We start from the raw sequence: 26,933 nt of genomic DNA, 5'->3' as shown, positions 1-26,933 counted from the left end.
TTAAGATTTAAACGAAGCTTATTATTAGATGTTCCATAATTAAAATTTAATAAAAGAAAGTCAAAGCAGAGTTTGATAGTTAACATAAAACAATCGAAAAGCTCTGTAAGCAAGTGGAGTGCGAATCTAGAAAGGCTGAATGGATTATATTCCGTGTTGAGTCAAAGCATATATACGTGGTGGTCAAGGTCTCAGTTAATACTAATTAACGAGGCTTAACAATGATTAGTGGACACTGATTACGTGAGCTGGAACGCATGAAGTAAACTTAACTTAGCTTGGGCTCTAAGTTTGGTGGTGAAGCTAGTTATTAATTAAGATAATGGAACCAAGTTAGCAGTCAATATCTAACATTGACGTACGTGTGATCTCAATCAAACGTTGTATCACGTGGTGGACCATTCCATGTTGTATAACCTCAACCCAACATTAATCTTGTAATTAATTTCTGTCTTAATCAAGTCAAATTATCCACATAAGGATGACAAGATCATGATCACCATGAAGCTTAAGTTAAGTGTATATTTTATTGGTGCCACCAACTTGTGACGGAGCTAGAAGCTAGCTATAGCTGTTATTTTTATATCTACTTCAAACTCCCAACTCAGACTAAGTGATATTATAATAGAAACTGGTGCTACCGAGTCAAATGAATTAATAGTTTAATCACAAAGATTTGCTCCATAATTATTGGTAATTAGTTGCTGATACAATATAGGGTATTTTCTGAGGAACTTGCTCAAGTAAATTAAGCAAGCAAACAAGGATTGAATGGTATCAGCTTTTCTGAGATGGTGACTTTCGGGTTTTCTTCATCTTTCCCGAATAAAGAATTTATCAAAATGGCCTGTGTAAGCCATTTGAAAAAAGAGAAACTAATAACAACAGAGATAAGACGACAAATGAAAATAGACATGTTTTTAGACGCTTTGTGTTCTTATTCTTTCCATGAAGTGACGTATTCTTTGCAGTGCAATTTCCAGCGTTTGCTCGGTCATGTTTGCGAAGCACACCCTGAACCAACCTGGTTCAGAACAATGGCAAGAAGATCCTGGTGAGATATTGAGCTTCACTTCATGCAGAATGGCATTCCACAGCTCCAATTCACCTTCCCTTGTTGGCTTCTCCAAAACTGGACTCATATTCATCCAGCAAAACAGCCCTGCGTTCCCCTTCAAGCACTCAATCCCCGCACTTTTCAACCCTTCGATGATCATTTCGTACCTCTTCCTCAGCCTCTCTCTGTTGGTTTTAATGTAGTTCTCGGTGAAATTCTTGTCCGACAACATAGAAGCCAACAGGTGCTGTGTCTGAGAAGATATTAAGGTGAAGCTGGACATTCTTCTCGCTGTGGTGACAACCTTGTCGTTGTACGAGTAAATGGTGCCAACTCTGAAACCGGGAAGGCCAAGGTCCTTGGAGAGGCTATAAACAATGTGGACTCTCTCTGCGTTTCTGTATTGGCGACCCTCCAGGATTTCTGCCACGCTTGTGAACTCGGAGGAAGAGAACACCGAGCCCGAGTAGATTTCATCTGACACCAGATGAATGTTCTTGCGTGTCACGAAGTCCAGAATCTCCTCAAGAACTGAACGTGGGATTGTTACTCCTAAGGGGTTTGAAGGGTTCGTGATCAGCACTCCCCTCACTTTGTACTTCATCGCTTCTGCATCTTTGTATGCAGCCTCTAAGGCTTCGGGAGTAATCTGGAAATTGTTTGAGTTGTCACAGTGAATGGGAACTATATTCACCCCAGTTCTCCATCTTAAATCTCTATCAAATCTGTAGAAACAAACATCCAAATTGTTAGGTTATATATATAATGTTCATAAACGGCAATAAATCATGTGCATCAGACACGACAAATACCAGTGTGAAAAAAGTGATTTTTAGTTCTTACCCAGGATAGTATGGAGTAGGAACAAGTAAAGCGTCTCCTGGGTTTGCGAGGATGAAGGTTAAGAGTTCGTTGGCTGCAGTTGCACCTGCAGTGAGAACAACTCTTTGAGGGTCAAATTTTGCTCTCCCACCTCTCACTTGTTCCATGAAGCTCGCCATTGCTGTTCTGAAGGTTTTAAGGCCATGATAGTCTTGAAACAAAGCATTTTCTCTGAAGCCAGGAGCTCCTTTTCCCCATGTGGAGGCCTCTGAGTGTGCTTCCAAGTACTTTTCAAGCAAATCAAATGAAACCTGCAGCAGAATAAATTGAAAGGATATCAATATAAGTTATTCTTGTGTTTACTGCTATAACATGTTGGATATATATGTATATCTGTGCATGCACACTCACTTGATTTTCTGCCAACCCCATCTGTATAACTCCTGAGGGATTGGTTAATTCATCATAGGGGTTCTCATCATAGGCTTTCCACCCAGCAAAATAGGGGGAATCTTCCCCGTGAGTTTCAGAAACTGCAACATTTGAAAGCTCCACACAAGACTGCTCCATCTCAATACCCATATATAGCTATAGCTTCCTTGCAAAAGAATTGACAGAAAGCAGAAAGCTACTGAGAGTAAGAGAGAGAGAGAGAGAGAGATGGAAAGCTGAGACAACTAGCTAGAAGTGAGCGTTGAATAAGGAAGCGTTTGTGGAAACCTCTATATATAGGCTTTGAAACATTGAGACAGAAAAAAAATAATTCAAGTTGGCAAGAAAAGTATAAATTATTGATTCTGAATAGTAAGCAAATCGAGCTTTATTACCTTTTAGTCTTTTACAGAAATAGTTTATCTGTTGCGAGTTGTGACAACTGTTACGGATCCACACAGAAAATATGGTGGTTGTAGTTTCCCTTGGCTTGGTTTAATGGAGCAGATAGATTATAATATTTGTTGTTTTGGTTGGGTTATTCAATATGGTTTCATCATATTAATTTATTTGTAAAGTGGTTGAGCCAAATTTCTACTGTTCTCAACCTATGACTGATCAAATCTCTTCTTGCCAAAACAAACTCCAAAAATTCCTTTCCAGAAACCAAATCATGCATTAAGATCTGAAAAGGGATTTTAAGTAAATAGAATTTGGGGAGTTCTGGGAGTAGTTATGCTTTTGATGACCTGACAAAGATACCGAGTAGCCTAAAAGGTCGATTAAGATTCTGATTTGCAAGACAAAGAAGAAGCTCTTGTGTGATCTTCAGACCCCACACTGCATCAATAACAAACAACAGAATTTAATGACTTATGTAAGTTTAACGTAATAATATATCCATTGAAAGGCTTCACATTCAAGAGCATATTAGAAGTGACTTAATAATGTCATCAACAACCTGCTTAGAGTTAATTATGCAGTTCTTAAGTTGCATTCTCCATTTGCAATAATTTCCTTGAAACTCGTTTTATTAGATGTCATCTGGCTGGAGAATGATGAAAGTGAGAGTAGATACTTTGAAAACATTACTATCTTTATTTATAATCATAACTGATATATATATATATACATATAGCAGTGCACTACCTCTATAGTTAGTCATTTAGCTGTTATTTCTTAATAGAATTTACATGCATCTATCACTAGAAATGGTATCTCATGAAAAACTTAATTCGAATGAACAAAAAAAAAGAGGAAAACACAATAAATCAGACAAAAAGGTTAAGGATTTAAACACTTGGTGTCTGAGGTGTACGTGTGTGTCTGTCTCTCTAAATATATTGCTTATATATATTTTTATGGAAATATCTATATATCATGCGTGATGGAACCTAAAAATAGCATGTGCATATATAAAATCCAAACAATTTAATACTTTTATTAAAAAAGAAAATCAAATAACTTTTTATTAATTGACTATGTATTACATACAAAGGCATAAGTATTATTGTTTAATTTTTATATATTATCAATGTAAAATTCATCTTAGGTGTGTGAATATAGGAAAAACATAATAAAATGCCCATGTAAGAAAACATGTGTATATTTTACTATTTAAGAATTCTCATGAGTTAAGTATTGGTTTAAAAAAAAAAAATTGCGTTTAAATTTTAATTAAATCTTGAAAGATTATTATTTATAATCAGACTGCTGTCTTCGCTAATAAGTTTATTAAACAGTATATTTAAAGTCAATTCTAATTATTGGATAAAATAGAAAAAATATGTATACATGATTGAAATTAAACTCTGAAATCTTGTATAGATCTTGGAAATTGTCTTAATTGTAGAAGATTAGTACTAACTAAAATAAGGAGCAAGTTTTGAAAAACGTGCCGACTTATTTATGCATAGTTCCACTAAAATAATTGTAAATCCAATAATGCTAAATAAAAGAATTAAAACAGAATGCACATAATAGTAATTAGGTTGAATCTAAGAGTTATTATTGGAGCTAATAATACCTTGATTAGGAACTAGGTACAGGAAGACCAACCACCTATATATATACAGATATCTCTGACTTAGATATGGTTGTATTAGATAATATTAGTAATTTTATGAGGTATATATGCATGCGTAATAGCGTTTCGGTGTTTGGAATTTAGGATATAGTTGTCGGGATTGTGGCGTCGTGGATTTGAATTCAAGTAACTAACCATATAGTATAAGAAAATGGATGATGATATTTTGACAACACTTTTTGACAACTTTTTTAACAACGATACACGTGTCACCACTTTATTGGTCTATTTGAATTTATGTTTTAAAAAATGTTTAAAACGGATCAATCACAAGTTGTCACGTATGCATTGTCAAAAAGTTGTTAAAAAAGTGTTATTAAAAGAACTTTTTCCTAAGAAAAGATGTAATTTTTTTTCTACTAACTCAATTTTATAAATTTAGTTTATAAAGTGTGTTGGAAGTTAGTGGAACAACGTGTCACATAGATCATGTTAGGATAGGTTCTAAGTATAATTCTGATATCATGTTAAGGAGTAGACGTCTAACTCAATCTCACTCAATCTCACAGAACCGACTTATAAAGTGAGATTTATATTTTACTTATACATTATAAAATGGTCTTATCTCTAATTGATGTGTGACTTCCAACATGTATAGTATATAAGTAGATGTAAATATTATCTTATAAATCGGTTTCGTAAGATTGAGTTAAACTTAAATATACTTTCTAACATCTTATTATAGTTGTTAAAATTTATTCTATAATGCGAATTTTTGTTTGATGAATCTATTGTATCTTATTGATATAAAATTTTGATTATGATGTGATGAATGCATGTGAATGTGGTGGAGAAGATGAGTTATAGATCTGCAGTTAATATGGTGAATCTTAAAACATAATAGAGAACGTGAGATATGACGACTGTGCGGCGACTTGGACCTCTAGAGTTGAGACAAGTATCAAACAGAGCTATGGATTTTAATTATTTTATATTAATGGAGACGTAGTTGTGGACTTCTTTCTACCTACACACTCTATTCTACTTTCTTAAATTCCAACATCATTGCCTGGAAATCATCCAAAACAATCTCTTTCTTCCATAAATAACAACACTAATTACCTTTAAATCAGGGTTAATGGTTAATCATGAATGATCACAATAATATAAAACCATTGAAATACATAGACAATGTTAAACTAAAAGAGATAGGTTTGGATTGAAAATAAGCAAGATAAATGGAATTTGTGATAGTGTTGTATCCCAATCAGAGGGGCATGAATCTTCTCAGAAGATATATGACGAATGGGGAGATGCCACGTGGGAATTTGTTTTGTTTTGGTTACGTAGGATTATGAGAAGAGAAAGATGCATAGAATATTAAGTAGGTCGGATTAGAGTAGGCATGTTAATATTGGAAGATTCTGTTTTCTCCCTCATCCTCCTACCTTTTCATTTCTTTCCTTTTATTTGCTTGCAATATTCCAGAAATATATATATATTGGAAGTGTTGCAGTCGCATTTTGTATAATATGCTTAATTTACGTTCCTACCGTGTTCGTACACACGTTTTTGTTAACAAATACAAAATCAGAAATGCTCTTCACAAAGTCCAAGTAGGTTTTTCCAATCTGCTCAAACATGCCAGCCAATTGTCTCTGACTATGCATGCAATAATTTTCTCTAGCTTTATATAGGATCCATGTTTAGACTCACACAAACTGACAATCTTCCTTGTTATTGTCTTAATGCTCCCCGTCACTCAAAACCCCAAAAACGTGGCACAACACTCTCCACATCCTATACTTCTTTCACCCTTCATAATACGTCTTCCAAACTCGAGCTCAACAGTGGGTGGAACAATATGTCCAACAAATATCGTTAGGATAGGTTCTAACCATAGCTCTGATACCATGTTAGAAAGTGAGTTTTAGGCCTAACTCAACCCCACAAAACCGGCTTGTAAGGTGAGATCTGCATCCCATTTATATATTATAAATTGGTCTTATCTTTAGTCGATGTGGGACTTCCAACAATCACCTTAATTACTGCACTAATTAAACTTATATGCTAAGCATGCCTATCAGATATTAGGGTGCAATTGCGTTTGTGCTAATCGAAAATCCATCTCAGAATCTATAAATACAAGTTTGAAGTAAGAATGTAAATGATTATATTTATTATAAATTTAAGACATTACTATGATAACTACTCAAGTAGAATACTGACTTAAGCGTCGGCTTTTACGATTTGGATCTCGAACATCAAGAATTTAAAAGAAATTTAACTATAGATACAACACAAAGAGACTTAGAAAAAATATCAAACACTCATCAAACAAGAATATAAATAATAAGATTAAATCTAACTCACTTAATGTGTTTGACAGAAAATTGTATGAACTTGATGACTTGTTTCCATATGTAGCTCCACTTGCCTTTGTATTCGGATCTTCATAAGTATGTGTCTGTTTATTAATTTGCTATGGTGCTATAGCCTCCAAGAATTGCCTTTTTGTGTGGAAATTTCTAGGTGGCAATAATGATGTATATTAATATATGAATGGGAAATAATTGCAGAAATATGGTGTAACTTTATCCCTACTGTACTGATAAGGGGATCTGTGACCAACACACATGAAAGATAGATTAAAAAACGTTTATTGCATATTCCCCATGTTGCATGTGTGAACCTGAAAACTCCACAAAGGCTGTGATGGACAATATCTGAAAACACATATCATAAAATCTGCATACTTTTTTCTGAGTATAGTTTGGAAAAAACTTGTTATTTTCTTCCTATTGGTTTGTTTTCATGTTCACCTTTTAAAATAACGTAAGTACAGCTCCATGCCAACCGGGCAAAATCTCATCAGAAATTTAGCAATAAGTGTTGCTCAGTCATATGTAGTTCTTCTACATTGGAACTCATCGAAACATTTACTTACTTTTATTACCATCATGTTATGCTAGCATGGTCTGCACAGATCATGCTTCTTAATATTCAAGCTTCAAATCCACTTGCAGTATACTGATTCAGGATATCAATATCAAACCACTCAATTATATACATTCTATAATGAATGATATATACCATCATTATATATACATATATATACATAAGGGAAGGTTATAATACTATAGTAGCCAAACCAGCAAGATATTTTTGAAACAATTTTATTAAGGAAAAAATGGTTTCACACGACCTTTATTTCTACATCATTTGACATTAGATTTTAATGATAAAATATTATATATATTAACATAATAAAAATAAATATAAATAAAATATTATAGTAAAATAATAAATTTTGAAAGTGTATGTTGAAAGTAAAAGTAAGAGACCTGAACTTTAGTTTAGTTTTGTTCCTTCTGATAAAAAATATTTTAATTTGAAAATGTTGCAAAAACTTTCATTAGTTTGTAATAAAAGTTAATATTTAAGTTCGCTCTATTATTTTATCAATCAAAAACTATATTGGTTTTCTGTATCTTAGTTAATATGATAATGTATTTTAACAAGTTAAAAATAGAAAAAACCATTTCCATTTAAATGTTTTCTAATATTAGATAATAATTACTGTATTTTTATATTTGGTAAAATATTGAAATAAACAACAAATATTGTTATTTTTTACATATTAAACATTTTTATCTTCAATTTTAAATTCGTGAAGTATACGATCAAATTAGTAAACACTACGTACAAATATGGTTCATATATTATTTCTTTAATAAAAGTGGTATATAACTTCAAATTAATTTATATAGTATCTAAACTTTGTTGATGTTTTTTTTTTTGTATTGTAACTGTGTATGTGGTTTTCAATATTTATCATAATAAGTGTATATCCGATGGGAAAAAAAATTGGTATAAGGTCTGATTGAGTAATATTAAAAAAAAAAAAAAAACTTATAAAATTATATATAATTAAATATATTTGTTTTGGTTGATCAAATTACTTTAAATCGATGAGGCAGAGAAATCAAAGTGAAACTTTTTATTTTATTGAGTATACAAAATTTCAACTGATTTTTTTTAATAAAATTAATTTATTTTATATGACCTTCCGTGACACAGACCCAGACCCTGTGTGTGTGATTTGTAACTTTGGAATGGGCCTAAACCTGCAATACATAATTGTGGCCCGGTGATAATGACTACGGTTGTTTTGCAAACGGCTTGTTATCTTTGGTAGTTTTTGTTAATTTGAAAATTGTGATTTTAACACCTAAATTTTCTAAATTTATTTTTTGTTTTTTAATTGTTTATTAGTGTAAAAAGGGACTTCACGATATAAATAATGACAATGAAAAAACCAACATCGTGAAAAAAAAAATACAATGATGTTTTTGTAATTTTTGTGAACTTTTTAACAATAATTATCTAAATAATTATCGTTAAAACTGAGTTAGATGAGAAATAACAAGGCTTGTATAGTTAACTTTCTTAAAAGTGCAATATTTTCATGAAAAAAAAATATATAAGTGTAACGCCCCGGCAATTTACAGGGACTGTTGACTGTCTCCACAAATCACAATGAGACTTAACCATGGAGTTCTTATGAGTTAGGTTTCCGAAAAGTAAATACATTTTGGTGATATGGGTAGCCAAATCAATTCCTTTAAGCTATCTTTCAACTGTATAGTCCCATACCTATACAATCTCCAGATCCCTCTCATATGAAGTTTTCTTTCTTTATACGACTTTCATTGGTGTGATGATAACTATAATTAAGCAACACAACATAAAAATGAAAGATGAAGAATTAAAAAAAAAAAAGACGAGTTAGCTTGTTAGTTTATTCAAAGACTAGACAAGTTACATTTTTTTTCTCATATTATAACGAGTTAGTATAGTCTAACCCTTTTTCAATACGTCATAAAGAAATTGGATAAAATGAATCAATTAACTTGTTTTATCACTCTTGGTTTTAAGCACTACTATAAACAATTTTAAAATAAAATAACAAATTAATCCATCTTTTATTAAATTTAATAAATATTGAATATATCTATACTCAAGTAACAATTTAAAAGATACCATTTTGTCAAATAAGTTATTTTAAATTACTCACACATAAATATTAATTTGCACCATTTAGATTTTTATATTAAATTACTCATTTAATTAAATTGTATCTATATCTATAAACAAAGGTATTCTCTTGTCTCCATATTTATTTTCTGTTTTAACATTTGAATAATTTTTTTTTTAAAATTAAAATAATTATTTTATTACTTTTACTCCTTAAATAACAGGCTCTTTAAATTTAACTATTTATTTTTTTCAATTTAACCTTTTTAAAACTTTATAGAATTACCTACAAAGTAAAATAAAACTATTTAGAATAAAATTATAAAAATTATTTATATTTAATTTTATAATAATAAGTTTGTTAATTTCAATTTTCAATAAAAAAAGAATATGAACACGCATGACTACTCACCGTTATTCATAAATATCATAAAATTTATATAATAATTCAAAAATATCTTAAAAGATTATAGAGTTTGCATTCAAGACTCTTTCATAACAAGTATATTTATTTATTTATTTATTTATTATAGTTTGGTAATTCCACACTTTGTTTTATTATCAGCATTATATAATTAGATTTGTAAATTTTCATGACCCAATAACATTGAAAACAATATTCTCACAATTATTTGATTTTTTTTTTAAAATGATGAAATATATTGCTTTATACTATAAAAATAAAACAAAGAGAAAAAGGAAAACAGACAAGAAAGCAGTGTGTGATTGCTAAACCTTAAACCCTAATTTTGAATCAGAGTAAAGATAGAAAAGTTGATGGGCCGGCGAAAGAGCAACAATAATCAGTGTTCCTCTAGCAAGGAAGACACCACCATGAGTAACCACCTTCGCTTTGAGGATGCCGAGGAGGCTGTCGAAGAGAGTTCCAACCTCGACCAATCCATGTGTGACATCGATGAATCCGATGATAAAACCAGTGCCGACTACTATTTTGATTCCTACTCCCATTTTGGTATATTCCCAATTCCAAATTCTAAAAAGTTTGTACCTTTTTTTTTTTTTTTTTTTCTGTGATTCTTTCGTTAAACACACTAGTAACTCTAGCTTTTACTATAGCCGTTTTGTTTTGTTTTGTCTGTTTCATTCTCAAATTAAATAACTCATTCTTTTTCTTTTTCTTTTTTTGTCTGTGTTTGTGGTTGCAGGAATTCATGAAGTAAGTATGCTCAACTGGGATTCAGCATGGTGTATCGATGAAGTTTTTTTTTTTTATTTTTATTTCTTAGTTGATTTTATGTTTCGCTAACTAGCTCTGTTACGAATAGCAAAAAAGAAAACTTCAAATATTCAATCATTTTTATACTTCATACAAAGGTATGCGTTAACATGTTTTTACTCTGCAGGAAATGTTGAAGGACACTGTGAGAACTAAGACATATCAAAATGTTATTTACCAGAATAAGTTTCTATTCAAGAATAAAGTAGTTCTTGATGTTGGAGCTGGAACTGGGATTTTATCACTATTTTGTGCCAAAGCGGGGGCAGAACATGTCTATGCGGTAACGTGTCTAACTTTCTTATGGTCTTTATAGTGCTCTTAATCTTGAAAATAATTGAGTTTTTATAAACTTTATGCATTCCAGATTGTATTTTATTGATTTTTTTAATCTGTGAAACTCAGGTTGAGTGCTCCCATATGGCTGACATGGCAAAGGAGATTGTTGAAACTAATGGTTTCTCTAATGGTGATGCGATTTATATGTTGTATATGATACATTTTCAACATATGTTGATTAGTTGTGAAACTATTCACTTTAATTAACATAATGCTGCTTTGTTGATACAGTTGTGACTGTTCTGAAGGGGAAGATTGAAGAAATTGAGCTTCCAGTTCCTAAAGTTGATATAATAATTTCAGAATGGATGGGATATTTCCTGTTGTTTGAAAACATGTTAAATTCTGTGCTCTATGCACGTGACAAATGGCTTGTAAGTTGTGTTTTCCTTGCTCTTGTTTGATAATAGCGTGAACTGTGTGGTCGCTGGCTTGAGAGTTTCTCTCTTCTATTTTTTTGTCCAGGCGGATGATGGAGTTGTGTTACCTGATAGAGCATCCCTTCATCTCACTGCCATTGAAGATGCAGACTACAAAGAAGATAAAATTGAGTGTTAGTTGATAATTTTTATCCTTCATTCTTTTTTGCATGTTATTACAAAAATTGAAGTCAACTGCTTAAAATTTCTAACCTTACAGGACGAAAGAAAAAGCATTAATTTATTGGTTGTATTTACATATATTTCATTTTCATTTTCTACATCAGTTTGGAACAATGTATATGGATTTAACATGAGCTGCATCAAGAAGCAAGCCATAATGGAGCCGCTTGTTGACACAGTTGACCAGAATCAGATTGCTACAAATTGCCAACTACTCAAGGTGGGTTGGTAATTACATTTTTGTCTGATGTTTCTTGTAGGGATTTTCTTTTGTCCGGAAAATATCAACTGATTGGTTCATCTTTGTTTAGACAATGGATATCTCAAAGATGGCTCCTGGAGATGCTTCATTCACAGCACCTTTTAAGCTTGTAGCTGAACGTGATGACTATATTCATGCCCTTGTTGCATACTTTGATGTGTCGTTCACAAAGTGTCATAAATTGATGGGCTTCTCTACAGGTTAATTCCTTTCTACTTCCACAATTCTCTTAATTTGAGTCTTTGGTTTTGTTTGTCATGCTAAGTGGGTTCATAATTAACTTAACCCTGTAAAACTGACTTGTAAAGTGAGAACTGCACCTCTCTTGTATATTACAATTCAATCTTATTCCTGATTGATGTTGGATCTCCAGCACATCTCCTTACAATGAGGAATGCACATCTTGAGTATGGAATTAAATATTAATGGGTGGTCTAACAGGAACTGAATAACAATAGGATAATAGTCAGCAAGAACATGACTGGGATAGACACTTAATAACTTTGATGCCATCTTAGTTAGTGAGTTTATGCTTAACTCATATATCCACTTGTAAACACTCGTTAGTCCAAGCAGTGATGTCTAAGATGTAGTCAGCTAGGCTCCCAGTATCATTTCCTCTCTTCTCATCTTGTAAGTGCTTTATTAGTTTTTGCAAAAACCTCTATTGGAACCTAATAATGTTTTAACTGCTTTTTCCATCTTCAACTTGAAAACTGGTAAGGTTTCTAACTCTTCTAGATACCATGCTATAACAATCATTGCTCTAATACGATGGGTGAAAAAAACTTTGTAGTTGTTACTAGAGATCTTCTTGAATAGGAGAAGGATGAAGTAACTGTTATATATCATGATTTTTCTCCTCTTACATTTCTTTGCACAAGGCAAATCAATGAGTGCTTACAAATGTGGATGAGTTAAGACATAAACTCATTTACTAAGACGATATCAAAAGCTGTCTTAGTCGATGTAGGATCTCCAATCGTCCATTTTATGTTTTATAGATTCTAGTCTCTTGATGTGGTGTACTTTTTTAATTGGCAAAAATAGATTTTATACACTGAATGCTACTTCACTATAAAATTAGATATGTTAGCTTCTTGAAAAAGAGAGAGCGGTTAATAAAAGTAGAAAGGATGAAAAGAAAGTTGGTTCAATGTTGTTTTAGAATTTGCATTTACAAGTTTCATCAAACTTCAACTTTTGTTCTGTGAATTAAACTGAATAGAATTTACTTGTCTTCACAAAATGGTTGCCAAAATCTGTGTGAAATGTTCTCTAACAATTTTATTGTTTGTCTAACATATCAGAAAAAATTTACAAAATGGTATTTAAAGTATTACTCCGAATTGATAACCAAAACTCAATCACCTGATAATTTTAACTAACTATTTTTCTAAGTCAGGCTTCTAGTTTGTGATAACACGATGTCTTTGTTGTGTGTGGTTGTGTCAAGGTTGTTAAACTAGTACGACAGAGTTGGGATCACTCACCCTTTTGAGCATTTATGCAGGACCGAAATCACGAACTACACATTGGAAACAAACAGTCCTATATCTGGAAGACATCTTGACCATTTGTGAGGGGGAGGCAATTGTAGGGAGCATGACTGTTGCACCAAATAAAAAGAATCCCCGCGATGTTGATATAATGGTTAAGTATTCATTGAATGGAAAGCGATGCAATGTTTCAAGGGTTCAGTACTACAAGATGCGTTGAACGTGATTTGGTTTATTGGTTGGCTCATGCCGTTTGTAAGATTTTGACAATTGCTGCTTCTATCTTAAACTAGAGGCAACCTTTTACTGAGTGTAACATGTTTGCCTTTTATTTGAATTCTTTCTAATATTTAAACATTATGTTTCGATGAAATGATATAATTTGAAATCTATTTATTGTTTACCATTCTATTATATGTTCCCCCTCTTGCCTGGAGATTGCCAAGTGATAGCAAACATATGTCATTACTTGCAAATTACAATAACTATGCGTGTCGTGTTTGTTCAAAGGTTTAGAAATGTGTTCTTTCCTGTTACCATGTTCATGCTATTTTGATAATACATCAGATTTTGAATAAGTTATTAATTTTATCTTTGAATATTGCTCTTGTAAAAAGTTAGTAGTCTTTCGAACGTTGATATTTTGCTGATTATTCCTCGAGTGTCAAAATTTTCAAGAACTGATAGAAATGACTACAGATAATTTTATTATTCTAATGTCTATTTAAGAGTATTGTTCGAAGAGCCGAATTCATGATTTATTGTCATATTTTTGTTAGAAGATTCATTCCACTAAATCGTGTATTGGCCCTTCCTAAGCAAATTGCTGTCCATGTATAACAATTACGAGAAAAAAAGTCAAGGATTGTTTTCTTAATTATACTAATTTTAAGTGTAAGTTTTGAACTTTCTATTTTGATATACAAATACAAAGGATTGACATAAAGATTATTTTTGAACAAGAGTACCCAAGAAGCGCATGAAAGTAACTAAAAAATCATTTAAATTAAAATAAAAATATAAGGAATAAATTTGTTCTATTGACTCATCTCTCCTACGATGTTTATCAATACATATAATTCAACAAACCATACTAGACTTTCGATTAAAATAAACGTCTTAACTTCTGGTAACTTCAATTTCAAAGAATTTATTTGATATTTTTGTTAAACATTACCATTGAGCACGCACTGAATTTCCAAAACTTGTTTAAAAATATCCATGCATGAAACTCAAAAAAGAGTAATCTTTCTTCTGAAAAAGGTTAGCAAGTATACATTAGACAACCATTGACTCACCAAAATACATTAGACAGCAATTCCTGGACTGCAAAACCAATGATTCCAAGAGGTGATTGTGAATTTCTCATTTGATTTCCTTCCAAATTCATGTCCATATCAGTACCAAACGTGGTGATGTTGTAATTTTGTTGCAATGATCAGGGAATAAATATCAGCACTAAAGTTCTGTCTTCACTCCCTTCTTTGAGTTGGTTGTCTTCTTTCCCCTCCACCACTGTCGTACACGACTAGAAAATTTGTTTGCTTGCTTCTTCAGTGTCATGCTTGTATCCTCAATTCTCTTTTTTATCACCTGTTTCCACTCTCTTTTCGCACTTTCTTTTTCTCTCAAAACTTTTCCCTGCAAAACGCAATTTACTCAAACCATCAGTTTCTGTCAAGAAATTTCCATCAATATGAATGAAAGGAACAGTTAGTACCAATTTTGATGGGAAGTTCGCCTCTTCCTCCTCGTCTTCATCTTCATCATCACCATCTTCACCACCAAAATTCTTCATGTTCATTAAATCATCCCTCGAGTACATTTTCATGCCTGGTGCTCCGGGCATGCCCTGAACCACAAGGAAATACAACATGATCATAATGTACAACCAGTAACATAAAGCAAGCAAGAGTTTATTAAGCATGTATTATTAATGTATAAGTTTTTACATTGTTAATAAATCAGAATCCTCAGTATAGTTTTTCAGATAAGTAATTATTGTAAAAGTCAGAAAATACAAGGAAAGAAGGTAAAATACCTCCATGGATTTCAGCAGTTTTTCCATTTCAGCTTCCTTGGAAGACTTTGCAGCAAATGGTTCACCAGGTGCCCTGTTCTGCAACACAAATAGATATCTTCATGATGAAAATAGCCAGATTTTCTATTAATAGCTCAAGTACATCATCAAAGAGTGATGCTAAGTGCATACAACTTTAGATAGCATCATTGCAGAAACAACTTTCTAGTTTCTTAAGAACTACATAGTCCAAATAATGGATAGTTTAATCGGTGTAGTATCTAGAATTTGAATCCTAAAAGTGCGGGGGTTAGGGTAAATTGTTGGGTTGATAAAAGTAATCACATATTAGAAGTTTAGAACAAAATAAAGTAACTAGCACTTCACCCTGATGTTCAGTGAAGACATTGGCAAAAATTAAAGACAAAGGTTTATATATATATGTGTCTGCAAGAAGGCAACTGCTCTTTTACTTAAACATAAATTGCAATACTATGGTATTTGTCCATCACATATACTCAATTTTCATGTCATTCTTTTTTGTTTTCTTTTTCCATAATTGACAATAAACCCCAAACATTCAAGTTGAACGCTTCCTAAAGTGCAAAGGAGCTATACGAGACAAATAATGAGAACCATCATAGCAATGATCACCAAAAAACTTATTATTCTATACAGCAGCAGAAATCACAAACTCAATACTACCCAAAACAAGAATATTTTTAACAACTAATTTCCATGCATCAATAATTAGTTCACGACAAAATTGTATGCCAATCATAACCATATTAACAGAAGCATCAATTTCAAACTATAGTTACCTTAGGGACAGGGGGTGGCTTGGTACTGCATGCTTTAGTAAGGTCTTTGCAGAGATAATTGCGCAATGAATCAATATCGGGCTTGGTACTATATAAATATTCAGCAACATCGGTATCCGAATATCCTATAACCTGAAAATTCCACATTACCAATTTAGTTATCACAAATTTGTACTTGAAATGTGGATATTTAAAAAACACAACAAATACAAAACCAGCGCATGAAGTACACTTCGGATGATGAACAGTACGACAACATCACAGTAATCTCATTTGATTGAGAAATAGATACTGAGTGAAACTTGTTCCTTTATTCAACTCTCTCACATAAGCCAGTTTCAGAACCAGACGAGAAGATGAAATTTACTGTCGACAGACAAAAGCACTGGGAGAAGGTGTAATTTGAATTTGAAATATACACATACCTCCTGACAGGCTCGCTCAATTGTCTTGCATTCAGAATTGCATTGTCCTTCAGAGTCTTGTTCCTCAAGCTGATAATGAAAAAAGAAGTTAGAAAAACAACATCTAAGTATTACCACAGAGTCCATATGACCAACACATTCTTTTTATTTAATACTAATACTTATTCCATTCACAATCCAAAGAAAGTACAAGGTGCAACAAATGTGGGAAAATGGCATAGCAATGTCGAACTTAAGTTAAAAAGTAGAAATTTCCACTAGCCATTTGTCAAACAAGAGTTCTCTTACCACCAGCCTATCTCCTTCCTCCACAATATCTATGCGCAATATCCAATCCGCTTCTGCCTTTTTCAGATTACAAACATTCTCCGCTATCTCAATGATCTGGTACTCCGAGATCTAACACAAAAATATACACAATAATTGAATATCTATCACCAAAAGCCTACAAATGAGCTCTGAAACAAATACAAGGAAGCAATTAAGAAGGAGAAAAAAAATGAAAACAATAACCTTTTTGGGAGCGATCTGACCTTGCTTGTTATGAACCTGCTGATGCAACTCCTTAGCGAGCTTCTCACACACTTGACACCTTATGTATGGAATGTCCTCCTTTCTAGCGACCCCAACCGGTTTCTTGGAACAGTGTGAGAGGGGCATCCATGCTGCAACCAACACTGTTACAACTACGACCCAAAACACCCCCTTCATCTTCCCAACAACGCCACACAGCACCACCTTAGATAGTACCAACAGCTGATCCTCAGAAAGATCAAAATTTTCACCAATTTAGACGGTGCGATTCAGTGGGTACGAGAGTAACACCCCAAATAAATCAACCATCGAAAAAACCCTGCTTTTATATAATGCTCTTAAAATAATTCTAAATTCTTGGTTTTGTTACAATTACGTCCATAAAATTATACCTTTTTAGCTTATATGATTGGGCCAGATAAGCAAAAACAAGCTAGGTCCCACATTCTCCACCAATGAGGAGAAAGCTAACACGTAGTGCTCTCTTAATTTTATGATTGAGATTTCAAATTTGCCCTTAAAAAAAAAATCCAATTTTTATAGTCCACGTAGGAGTCGGTACCAAACCGGTTCGAATCGGGCTCAAATCTAACTAAAACCCTTCTCTTATAAACCCTAAAATCAAATTTGCACATTTGTATTTGTACCGCGGAACATCGATTAAGCACTATTTTCTTCTTCTTCAATGGAGGCCACAGATTTGGTCCCTTTAGCGGGTGAGAACTACGCCCTCAAGCTGAAACACTCAATGCAAGAACTTTTGTCTGAGATTTCGAAGAAGTCCCCAAACCTGTCTCCTTTAGTCTCTACATTTTACGAATTGATGCAAGCGAAGGTTGATCCACCCTTCGAGTTGATATGGGCCTATGCAGCGATAAACTTTCGTGGACGTAACGAGGAGAAAGGCGATGCCTTGGATAAAATATTGGTGGCCAAAGACTTACTTCAGTTGCTATCTGCGTGTTCAGCTTCTGTTTGTGCAGCAAAGAGTATCGTTTTGCTGGCGCCTGTTGTTTTTGTGCTCCACGGAGTGATAGTGGAGCTGTTGGGAAGGGAATTGAGATGTAAGAGAGAGAAGAAAGCTATGAGGGAGGTGAAGTCTTTGGTGGATGTAGTTCTTGGGTATATAAGCCTTTCTTGTCATAACAAGGTTTATGAGGAGGAATCTGATTCAGTGAGATTGATTTTTCCTTTCACTGATTTGGCTCGTCTTTGGGTGGCCATGAATGATGACGCCTTTGAATCTTTGTTACCTCTTGTGAGCAGTGATGTTTGTGACTGGATTTGTTCTAGAGGGTTTCATGTTGATTACTTGGGTGGTGCTATCATCATGGAAGTGTTCTTTTTGAAACTTTGTCTTTCTTTACATCTGGCAACGTCAAAGGAAGGATTGGAAATGAAGCTAAAGAGTTGGGCTGTTAGCTCAATATCTAGCTTTCAGAACACATACTTTTTGGGTTAGTAAGGTTTTGTATTTTTATTTATATTTCAGTTTCCCCTTACTTTTCGTATACATGTCAATGCAACTTTGTAGTAGCTTACGCAATTGATTGTAGCAATGAAATTATAGCTCTGCACTATAATGTCCTCTTGTGAAATGCATGAATTTTCCATGGGCCAGGTCACTGCATCTTTGGTGCATTTTGTCCATGAAGTTTTATTTTGAACCTTTTAACGATTGAACTCAGCTGGGTCGTGGAAGAGTTCCCATTAGAAGCACTTGATCATTTGCTTCAATTCTTCTCTAGGATTCTCATTTTGTGGTTTCTATTTAACGTGGATTTATCTTTTGTGTAACCAGAGATCCTTATGAGAACGGCATTGGAGACACCATTGCCTCTGATTTCAATACTGGTCAGTATTTTGTCCTTGTATGCGCCATAAGTTTATCTCATTTGTTTCCTATTTATTGTATGTAATTAGAAAAGGTATTTGTCTCATTTCCGTTGCACAAAAGTCCTACACCATGATTTTATAGACAACGGCTATTACTAGTACAATCAAACTTTTCATAGATTTACACTTGTCCTTGTTTATTTCCTTAGTCCATTTATCAGATTGTTGGGATTCTAAAAAGTGTTTCCTTCTATCTCTGTCCGTGCAGAAACCTGAAGATGAAATTCTATCAAGGAAAGTTATTTTTGATGCTCTACTATTTGTAGACTACCCTTTCCTCTATTCAAATGCCAACATACAAAACCTCACCTTGACCAAGTTGATTGTTACTCATGGGGCTGTGGAGTATTTTAGGTATGATAGTACGAGGAATTAATTATTGTATTATGTGTATGTAGTTCTCTCATTTTTGTTACATGGTGTAATATCTAAATCTATATCAATACAGGGGACTTGGTGATCAGAATAGAACTATCTCTTATATAAAGGCGTTTTCTGCTTCTCGATTGCCATTGCAAATAATTAAATGGGTTTCTAGCCAGAATGGTTTGGAGGAAAAAGCTGGCAGAGCTAATGGATCCTCTCCCAAAGCTCTTACACGTGAGTAGATCTGCAACTTATATTTCTGATCAGATATGGTACTCAATGCATCACACACCTAAAATATTTTATTAATGCACTGTGTTTAATCTACTTACCAGTTTGGCTGCTGAGCCTTGAGAACCAAGGGATCAGAGTTTTTGAAGATGATATTTTAAAAAATCATGCTACATCAGGTCTTGATATTTCCAAACCCGAGCACTCTGCAAGTAACTTGGAGAGGAAGATAGCAGATGATGACCTTTTTTATGTTGATAATGCTGGGGGAGAGGGAAATACAGGTGAGGATGATGAGCAAAACAAATTGATTAGTGATGCGTTTGTAGCTGCTGCCCAAACTATGAAGTTACCCAATAATAAAGCTCGGAAAAGAAAAGGAAAACACAGTGAAAAGAAAATTAAATTTGTAAAATATGATCTCCATCAAAACTCTAAGCCAGTCAAAGCCAGGACTTCAACCGCAGATGATAATTCAAGCGGTGAGAGTGAAGTTGAGGACCCGATCTCGGACACAGATGCGTAAGCTAGAATAACAAACTGATATTAGTGTTAAAGCACAACCATGTTATTTACTTACTCCAACTAGTTGCCACAGACCCTTTTTGTTAGGATCATTTACATGATGAGAGGTCTCAAGAGGCGGTGAGAAGTTGCATGCTGCCTCATCAGTTTTGTCAGCATTGTGTTTCTGTGTTTGCTAATTTAGTTCAGGCAGGCTCTAACGAGATTTTGGTGCAGTCGCATTGCAGTTGCACTGAACTTTCTTAAGAAACTGCTTAGTTTTTTGTGTATTATATTACGCAAGTAAAGTTTGATATTAAAACTGAAATTTGTATCCGCAGAATCCTCCAGTTGCAAGCAAACATGCCTTTTTCCTATTCTTCTCTTCTTTGTATCTTACATTTTATTTGCTTTTGCTTTTCGTAATCTAGATATGCATGTAACTGAAAATGAATCAGCATAAATGAATAAGCAATTTTGTACTCTGAAGGTCGGCATTTTTTTTTCCGTTGAGATGCGTTAGGGAAGACAAAAAATAAGAGAATCTTCCAAATTGCCAAAATCTTTAATCAATGGAGCTGTAATTAGCTGTTTTGAGCATAGTGGTAGACACTGTTTTTTCTTTTTTTCATTTAATTGAATTGCAGATTGAAGATTTCTTTGGTGATTTGAAGTATTATGCTTGCTGAACAAAGTCTTGATACTAAAGAATTTAGTAATGTAAGTTATGTTAGTTGGGACAGACAAAAATGTCAGAAGTTGAAAAGTTAAGAAATGAGCTTGAAATGATTAAAATTGGTGGAGTGACACATTATTAGAATCAGAAGGAATTGACTATGTAACTCTTGGTCCTTCACTTTAACATTTTATTTATTCTAAGTAGATTATGTCCTTTTATTATTTTCCTTCAAACACAATCCTGTTCGAGAGAAATGTTTCAACAAACTTCCGTGACTACATTGTAAGAGTAACCCTTTTCCACATTGACCCTGAAAGTCCTCTTTTAACAAAGAACGAATGAATTGCTGGCGTAACAAAGAAAAATAAAGCAATGTGAGAATGAATATGGTTGGTAAATGTATGAAAGTGATAAAAGATTTGAAGCAGTGGGAAAGATGTTAAAAATGAAAGAGTCTCTATGCATTATTAATTTCTCATCTTCATAAATAAATCTGGAGTCCGTATGGAATGTACATCATATACAGCTCCCTGATTCCTTTATGACTGACTACAGATGGGATGAACCCACACACACACATATATATATATGTTATTATTATTATTATACCTATACATACACTTACATATGTATGTATGTATATATATTCATAGCCTCCCACGGATTCTGAATTTCCCTTTCTATATCTACAATCCGCCATCTCCTCTCTATTTGTCTCAAACAATAAAAAAATCAGAAAAATCAATAGAAGAAGAAAGACTGCTATGAAGCAAAATGTGTGCTTGCTCCTCCTGGTCAAACTTGCATTTAAACACGTGTCTTTATAGGCTTCAGTTTCAATCCCATGCTCTCTGGGGAAAGAAGTTCAGGAGAGATGCAAGATGGACTGAGCGGGCTCTTTGGGCTGCCACTGAGATGGCTTGGCCTATACAAACCATATCCCATTAGAAAGTTCTCCATAGGTACCAGCATTGCATATGGCTGTTCCTCTGTAACCATTGATCCACAACCCTGGACCTGCCAGATCAATCCACTCTTAAACATGCATCATGCATTCTCAATTTATTATCATAATCAAACACTAGTTATAGGTTTAGAGAATTATAAAGTTAACCAGGAAAATATGTTTCACAAAACCAATGCCAAACCATTTAAATACATATATAGATGTATATCCATTTATATGTATGTATATATATACTTGTTATTTACATGCATGTTATACATGTACTAATGAACATTCTGCCACGTACCTCGACCAAGGCAGTGTATCTCTTATCAAGTTTTGAAGTCATATGAATAGCCTCTGAATGGAAAGGAGAGCTGTCCCCAACAAAAATAAGTGTACGACATTTTAATCTCTTCAATCCTTCCGTTATATCAGGTCTCCTGCTAGTTTACAAGCGAAGTTGAAGCACATAAGTATGTTAACTCAGTTAGTAAGGGCATGTTCAGATTAAAAAATTACAAGTACTATGAGAAGAAAATAAGTTGGTAAAATTGAATTGGGTTTCTCTCAAAATAAAATCAACTTTGGCCTTAACTTTTATAAAAGTTCTTCCGTCTAGTCTTTTAAAAACTGAAATACATACTTTGATTTTAACTAAAAAGAAAGTCAATTTGTTTTATATCTTTATTTTCTTATAAAGAAGCTTATCTTAGCAGATCTTACTCATTGATAGCCTGAAGAAACCGAAAGATATTGATGCTCTTTCTCTCATCTAGGAGCTGGAAACAAATCGAGAGAAAGAACCAAAGTGAGGTATATGCAGCAGAGAAAATGAATAAAGTTAAAGTAATAAAATTCATATTTCAGCTGCGGCAGAAAAAGGGAGGACTAAATTAGCTTAGCACATACTTTTCTGCAAGCTTGAACTATCTCTGATTCTGGAAATTCAGCATCACCACGAACTTCCTGTTAAGGTTGGCCACGAAAACTTGTAACATAGTAAACGAAGAAATGCAAGAGGGCCAAGATCCTTGCATTACAATACCTTGCTGAAGTAGCGCTGGAGCAGACACTCTTTCAACACGCCACACACACCGTAGAAATATAGCAAATTTGACATCATCTAAAATTAAAAGCAGTCTCAGTATAGTAAAGTTATCAAACTAGAGAACTCGTGAGTGCATAACTGTTGGCATTTTAAAGAAACCTTATTATAGAACCATTCAGTCCAAGAAGGAGCTTTGCACAAGGGAGATACAAGTATTAAACCAACAACACGCTCCCTATATTTTGTCTGCATGAAATAAACATAAGATTTGCTATGTATTAAAACTACTCATAAATGGTTAAACAGCCCCTGCCCTCTCTTCAAAATCAAATAAGGTACATACAGCGAATAGCGAAAGAATGTAAGCACCAGCTGATGCTCCCATACACATCACTGCACCAAGCCTGGACAGGGAAAAAGTTCATGCAATCAGTAAATATATCAGACACATTAGATTTGCCCACACTAAATATATGCAGTGCTCTTTTGCTCACTTTCAACTTTTGTGCATAACTATGAAAAGAACCTCAAGTGATTTGTCTCTTTCTACATAGAACAGTTTCAGAAAATGAAAAAGCTAACAATAAGGCATAGTAAACATATAGTAACAACAAGGCATAGTATATAGTTACCGAAAATAGTTGAGAACCTCAATTATTTGATTTGCTAAGTCGTCAGCAGAAGGGATTGGATCATCGGGACAAACTGCTGCTGCTCCCAACTACAAAAACTCTTGTGGAATTTCCAGATAAACTATGTAAATAGTAATGTTCAGTTTAAAATGCAATAAAAATTGCATTTAAGTAGATAAACTTACAAACCTCATGCCCAGGAGGACTGATATGATATATACAGAAGTTATGAAGAAGCAAAGAAGCTGCCTCCGGACAGAAAAATAATCCTTGGAAACAAGACAGATCTGCCTCAATACAATGAAACAAGACAATGCCTCAGATCAAACATAAACTTATACAACCATTAACATGCTCACAAAATACTAAGCAACAAATTCAAGAACAGCAGGGGAAAAAACGATTCTTGACATTTTAAACAAGAGTAATGTGGTCACAAGAAAAATCAACATGACTCCACTTACAATTTAAGGCTACATCTGGATAAGTGATCAGAGGTGGTTTGTCTTGATCGCCACATACTATAACAGATACAGAACCACAGCCCGTTCGAATATGATGTTCCTAGAATAATATTCTGAAGTAAGTGTACGTCAAAAATACAAAAGAAGAAAAAATGGGGCAAAGAAGCACAAAAATTGAAGCAAACTTTCTAGTGAAAAAGAACGTCCCTGTAAAGCAAAAGATATCCTTTATTTTGTATGTACTCCATTCAAGTAATGAAAAACTGTTTCAAACATATATCTAAATTATTTATATACTGACATGGCTGCCCATGTGCCCCTACTCGTCTTTTTGGATGACCCAAACTAACAAGCAATAGGCCAATAGCATATTAACTCGAGTTTGAAAAAAAAAGATAAATGGCATAAGCAGTGTCAGATTCCAATCATTGTATCCTCAATAAACAAAACAAGGTAAAGCCAGTAAAATGAGGACAGTGTCTTAAAATGTCATATAAAAAACGACTTTACCTAATCCAATAAATAACCGATACGTATATAAAGCACAAAGTAACAGATAGAATTGGCCCAAGTACAAGAATGATCAAAAGGCTAAGAAAGGCAGAGCGATGATTCTTATAGACTGTAATGCACTCTGAAAGAACCGATGAGACAGAAAAGCCAAACCACAAAGGATCCAATTCCTTCAAAGCGATGAACATCATCATATAAAATACAGGAGGCAGAAAAAGAAAAGAAGAACCCTTGACCCCACCTAAAAAACAAAAAGAAGAATAAAATGAAAAGGAAAACAACAAAATGTGTACATGAAAATAACAATGAAATTTCCCATATCATCTAAACCGCATCCAATGCTGCAAATGCAAAGGTAAAATCCATTTCTTCCAAAAATCGCTAAATCCATATAAGAAGCCCGATAACAGCTCAAATAAATAAAGAAAAAACTGAAATTCAAAATGGTGATCCAGGAGTTCAACTGCGAAATATCTCAATGTGATGAAGGATAGTCACAATTCAAAGAACTATGTCGCAAATATGATATATGGAATGTGAAGATCAGCCGCCTGACATGGTAAAATCTCCCTAATCCAAATGGATTGGCGATGCAAAACACAAACATTTCAAAGGAAGAACATGATGAAATGAAACAATAGAAGGAAAACAAAATCACCCCCATGACGAATTGCTCAACTAAAAAGTTCCCGATTATGCGAAAGTGTCAAGGGTTCTTCAAGAAAAAAATTTTAGCAGAAAGAATGTGGTGAAAGGAGAAATTGGAAGAGGGTAATGAAGAGAAATGAACCCATTAGGAAAAAGCTTAGAACTTGAGAGAGAAAGGCAGAAAAGAAGAAACCTTTCTGGCTAGAAGGATCAACTCCATGTCTACTGAAACGGATTCAGCCATGGGTTTTCTCGGCTGCAGCTCTGCCCTGTCTTCTTCTATCAAATTTCTTCTTTTTCTGAGTTGTTGTTGAGCTATGTCAAAATGGGTATGTAATGCATAAAATATATATAGAAAGTGAAATAGAGCGCAAAGACACAAAGCGGTTGTTCGGTTGTTTCTCTCTCCTATCTCTCTCTCTCTCTTCCTTTAGCTAACATTACATTAAACCTACGGTTAACCACCACCGACGCGTCTCTGTGACTTGGGTCAATTTTTAACCGCCACCCAACCTGTTTTACAATGACTAAGTAAAATTAAATAACCAAATTATCCATTTAAACTACCAACAATAATGTCATACTTTAATTATGGTTCATAATAATAATTAGTTAAAAAATTAATAAATGCGTCAAAAATCAGAATGAAACCATATTTATAATATTCTTTTTTATGTTTTTCTATTCTTTCTATTATTTCCCACTGAAAAAAAGGCTTAATAGTACTAATGGTCCCTATTTTGGTTGGCAAAATTCGAATTGGTCCCCATTTATTTTTTTTGTTCAATTTAGTTCTAAAGTATGAAAATTTTGTTCAATTTGGTCCTTTTTGTAGATGCCGTTTAAATCGTTAACGGCAGAAACTCCAGCTGTGCAGAAAAGTGTTGATGTGGCATTTAACTGTCCACGTGGAGTCCGTACAGNCATANTGAGGTAAAATCTNAAATAAAACTAGGACCATTTCGAACACACTTAACGAAAATAGGGACCATNANGGATATTAAGCCTTTCTTTAATGAAACCCAATTTTTAATGAGGGTGGATAGCCAAATTAGGGTTTTTAACCAATCTTCTTCCCAATCTTGGTGGTTGATGAGCCATGTTTACTTCCCAATCTTCTTCTTCTTNTTGTTGCACTAGCTTAGGCCACCAAAGTTGTCATTCCTCACTTGGTGGTGGTTCAATGGGGGTAGAGATAATCCCTATTTGCAATAATCTGCAGGTTAGGCCTCAATACCACAATCTGCAACAAACTAGACCCCAACAAGCACCACTTTCTAAAGCTTCCAAAATCATAAGCTTCCAAAATCATAAGGCAAGAACCCCATTTTTTCCACAACAGTATGAGTAAAGCCCTAAACCCCAAAAAAAATGCTCAATTGCTTGTCAAATGAAAACCCCGTTGGTGAAGAACCCATTATTCGGAGGTGATTAACTTATTCCTCTTGAGTTTGTCGGCGATTTTAGAGGGAGAGCGGGTGGTAGCCATTGACGAAGGCAAAGGTGAAACAGGTTGGGTTCCCAAATTCTAAGAACCCTAGTGAATTTCAAAAATGCCAGGTTGTGTTCCCATGTTGTGGCATTTTCAAAAAGCAAACCCTAATATCTGCAATTTCAATTTCAAAATGAATAAATCTACCTCATTATGCCTAAAAACCCTAATTTGGCTATCCACCCTCATTAAAAATTGGGTTTCATTAAAGAAAGGCTTAATATCCCTGATGGTCCCTATTTCGTTAAGTGTGTTCGAATGGTCCTAGTTTTATTTCAGATTTTACCTCACTATGCTTGTACGGACTCCACGTGGGCAGTTAAATGCCACATTAACACTTTTCTGCACAGCTGGAGTTTCTGCCGTTAACTATTTAAATGGCGTCTCCAAAAAGGACC

General features: G+C 33.8%; 5 protein-coding genes across 5 annotated transcripts; 2 read left to right on the top strand and 3 right to left on the bottom strand.

Annotated features, from left to right (window-relative positions):
• Positions 1 to 687: 687 nt before the first annotated feature.
• Positions 688 to 2,595, bottom strand: LOC106756270 (1-aminocyclopropane-1-carboxylate synthase 7). Its single transcript, XM_014638635.2, has 3 exons — positions 2,291 to 2,595; positions 1,901 to 2,190; positions 688 to 1,782 (listed from the first exon to the last, which is right to left on the bottom strand). Exons 1-3 carry the CDS (start codon positions 2,459 to 2,461, stop codon positions 921 to 923), a joined length of 1,323 nt encoding a protein of 440 aa, XP_014494121.1. The 5' UTR covers positions 2,462 to 2,595; the 3' UTR covers positions 688 to 920.
• A 7,472-nt stretch (positions 2,596 to 10,067) lies between these two features.
• On the top strand, positions 10,068 to 13,724 carry LOC106767950 (probable protein arginine N-methyltransferase 1). Its single transcript, XM_014652950.2, has 9 exons — positions 10,068 to 10,347; positions 10,541 to 10,551; positions 10,739 to 10,894; positions 11,017 to 11,080; positions 11,182 to 11,324; positions 11,416 to 11,503; positions 11,657 to 11,772; positions 11,864 to 12,014; positions 13,328 to 13,724. Exons 1-9 carry the CDS (start codon positions 10,152 to 10,154, stop codon positions 13,531 to 13,533), a joined length of 1,131 nt encoding a protein of 376 aa, XP_014508436.1. The 5' UTR covers positions 10,068 to 10,151; the 3' UTR covers positions 13,534 to 13,724.
• Positions 13,725 to 14,518: 794 nt separating this feature from the next.
• On the bottom strand, positions 14,519 to 17,430 carry LOC106764202. The gene is made up of 7 exons (XM_014648448.2): positions 17,093 to 17,430; positions 16,868 to 16,978; positions 16,580 to 16,648; positions 16,155 to 16,286; positions 15,355 to 15,432; positions 15,034 to 15,165; positions 14,519 to 14,954 (listed from the first exon to the last, which is right to left on the bottom strand). Exons 1-7 carry the CDS (start codon positions 17,288 to 17,290, stop codon positions 14,772 to 14,774), a joined length of 903 nt encoding a protein of 300 aa, XP_014503934.1. The 5' UTR covers positions 17,291 to 17,430; the 3' UTR covers positions 14,519 to 14,771.
• A 299-nt stretch (positions 17,431 to 17,729) lies between these two features.
• On the top strand, positions 17,730 to 20,487 carry LOC106764712. The gene is made up of 5 exons (XM_014649062.2): positions 17,730 to 18,570; positions 18,915 to 18,967; positions 19,218 to 19,363; positions 19,458 to 19,609; positions 19,711 to 20,487. Exons 1-5 carry the CDS (start codon positions 17,799 to 17,801, stop codon positions 20,130 to 20,132), a joined length of 1,545 nt encoding a protein of 514 aa, XP_014504548.1. The 5' UTR covers positions 17,730 to 17,798; the 3' UTR covers positions 20,133 to 20,487.
• A 741-nt stretch (positions 20,488 to 21,228) lies between these two features.
• Positions 21,229 to 25,474, bottom strand: LOC106763440 (pollen-specific protein SF21). The gene is made up of 11 exons (XM_014647634.2): positions 25,237 to 25,474; positions 23,883 to 23,982; positions 23,608 to 23,705; positions 23,419 to 23,507; positions 23,130 to 23,190; positions 22,946 to 23,032; positions 22,784 to 22,861; positions 22,648 to 22,704; positions 22,462 to 22,517; positions 22,043 to 22,178; positions 21,229 to 21,806 (listed from the first exon to the last, which is right to left on the bottom strand). Exons 1-11 carry the CDS (start codon positions 25,285 to 25,287, stop codon positions 21,597 to 21,599), a joined length of 1,023 nt encoding a protein of 340 aa, XP_014503120.1. The 5' UTR covers positions 25,288 to 25,474; the 3' UTR covers positions 21,229 to 21,596.
• Between the last annotated feature and the right edge of the window lie 1,459 nt (positions 25,475 to 26,933).

Source organism: Vigna radiata, chromosome 1 (assembly GCF_000741045.1).
Source record: "Vigna radiata var. radiata cultivar VC1973A chromosome 1, Vradiata_ver6, whole genome shotgun sequence".
Lineage (NCBI taxonomy): Eukaryota > Viridiplantae > Streptophyta > Magnoliopsida > Fabales > Fabaceae > Vigna > Vigna radiata.
This window is presented reverse-complemented; position numbering and strand designations above follow the sequence as displayed.

Coding starts and splice junctions, on each gene's coding strand:
- LOC106756270 (XM_014638635.2), bottom strand. CDS start 2,461: ATGGGTATTGAGATGGAGCAGTCTTGTGTGGAGCTTTCAAATGTTGCA. Junction 2,191..2,290: donor TGGGGTTGGCAGAAAATCAA/GTGAGTGTGCAT, acceptor ATTCTGCTGCAG/GTTTCATTTGATTTGCTTGA. Junction 1,783..1,900: donor CCTACTCCATACTATCCTGG/GTAAGAACTAAA, acceptor TTGTTTCTACAG/ATTTGATAGAGATTTAAGAT.
- LOC106767950 (XM_014652950.2), top strand. CDS start 10,152: ATGGGCCGGCGAAAGAGCAACAATAATCAGTGTTCCTCTAGCAAGGAA. Junction 10,895..11,016: donor GGGCAGAACATGTCTATGCG/GTAACGTGTCTA, acceptor TGTGAAACTCAG/GTTGAGTGCTCCCATATGGC. Junction 11,325..11,415: donor ATGCACGTGACAAATGGCTT/GTAAGTTGTGTT, acceptor TTTTTTGTCCAG/GCGGATGATGGAGTTGTGTT.
- LOC106764202 (XM_014648448.2), bottom strand. CDS start 17,290: ATGAAGGGGGTGTTTTGGGTCGTAGTTGTAACAGTGTTGGTTGCAGCA. Junction 16,649..16,867: donor AGGAAGGAGATAGGCTGGTG/GTAAGAGAACTC, acceptor TTTCATTATCAG/CTTGAGGAACAAGACTCTGA. Junction 16,287..16,579: donor TTGAGCGAGCCTGTCAGGAG/GTATGTGTATAT, acceptor TGGAATTTTCAG/GTTATAGGATATTCGGATAC.
- LOC106764712 (XM_014649062.2), top strand. CDS start 17,799: ATGGAGGCCACAGATTTGGTCCCTTTAGCGGGTGAGAACTACGCCCTC. Junction 19,364..19,457: donor GGGGCTGTGGAGTATTTTAG/GTATGATAGTAC, acceptor ATATCAATACAG/GGGACTTGGTGATCAGAATA. Junction 19,610..19,710: donor CTCTCCCAAAGCTCTTACAC/GTGAGTAGATCT, acceptor TCTACTTACCAG/TTTGGCTGCTGAGCCTTGAG.
- LOC106763440 (XM_014647634.2), bottom strand. CDS start 25,287: ATGGCTGAATCCGTTTCAGTAGACATGGAGTTGATCCTTCTAGCCAGA. Junction 23,033..23,129: donor ACATTCTTTCGCTATTCGCT/GTATGTACCTTA, acceptor TATTTCATGCAG/ACAAAATATAGGGAGCGTGT. Junction 22,518..22,647: donor TAGTTCAAGCTTGCAGAAAA/GTATGTGCTAAG, acceptor ATTTGTTTCCAG/CTCCTAGATGAGAGAAAGAG.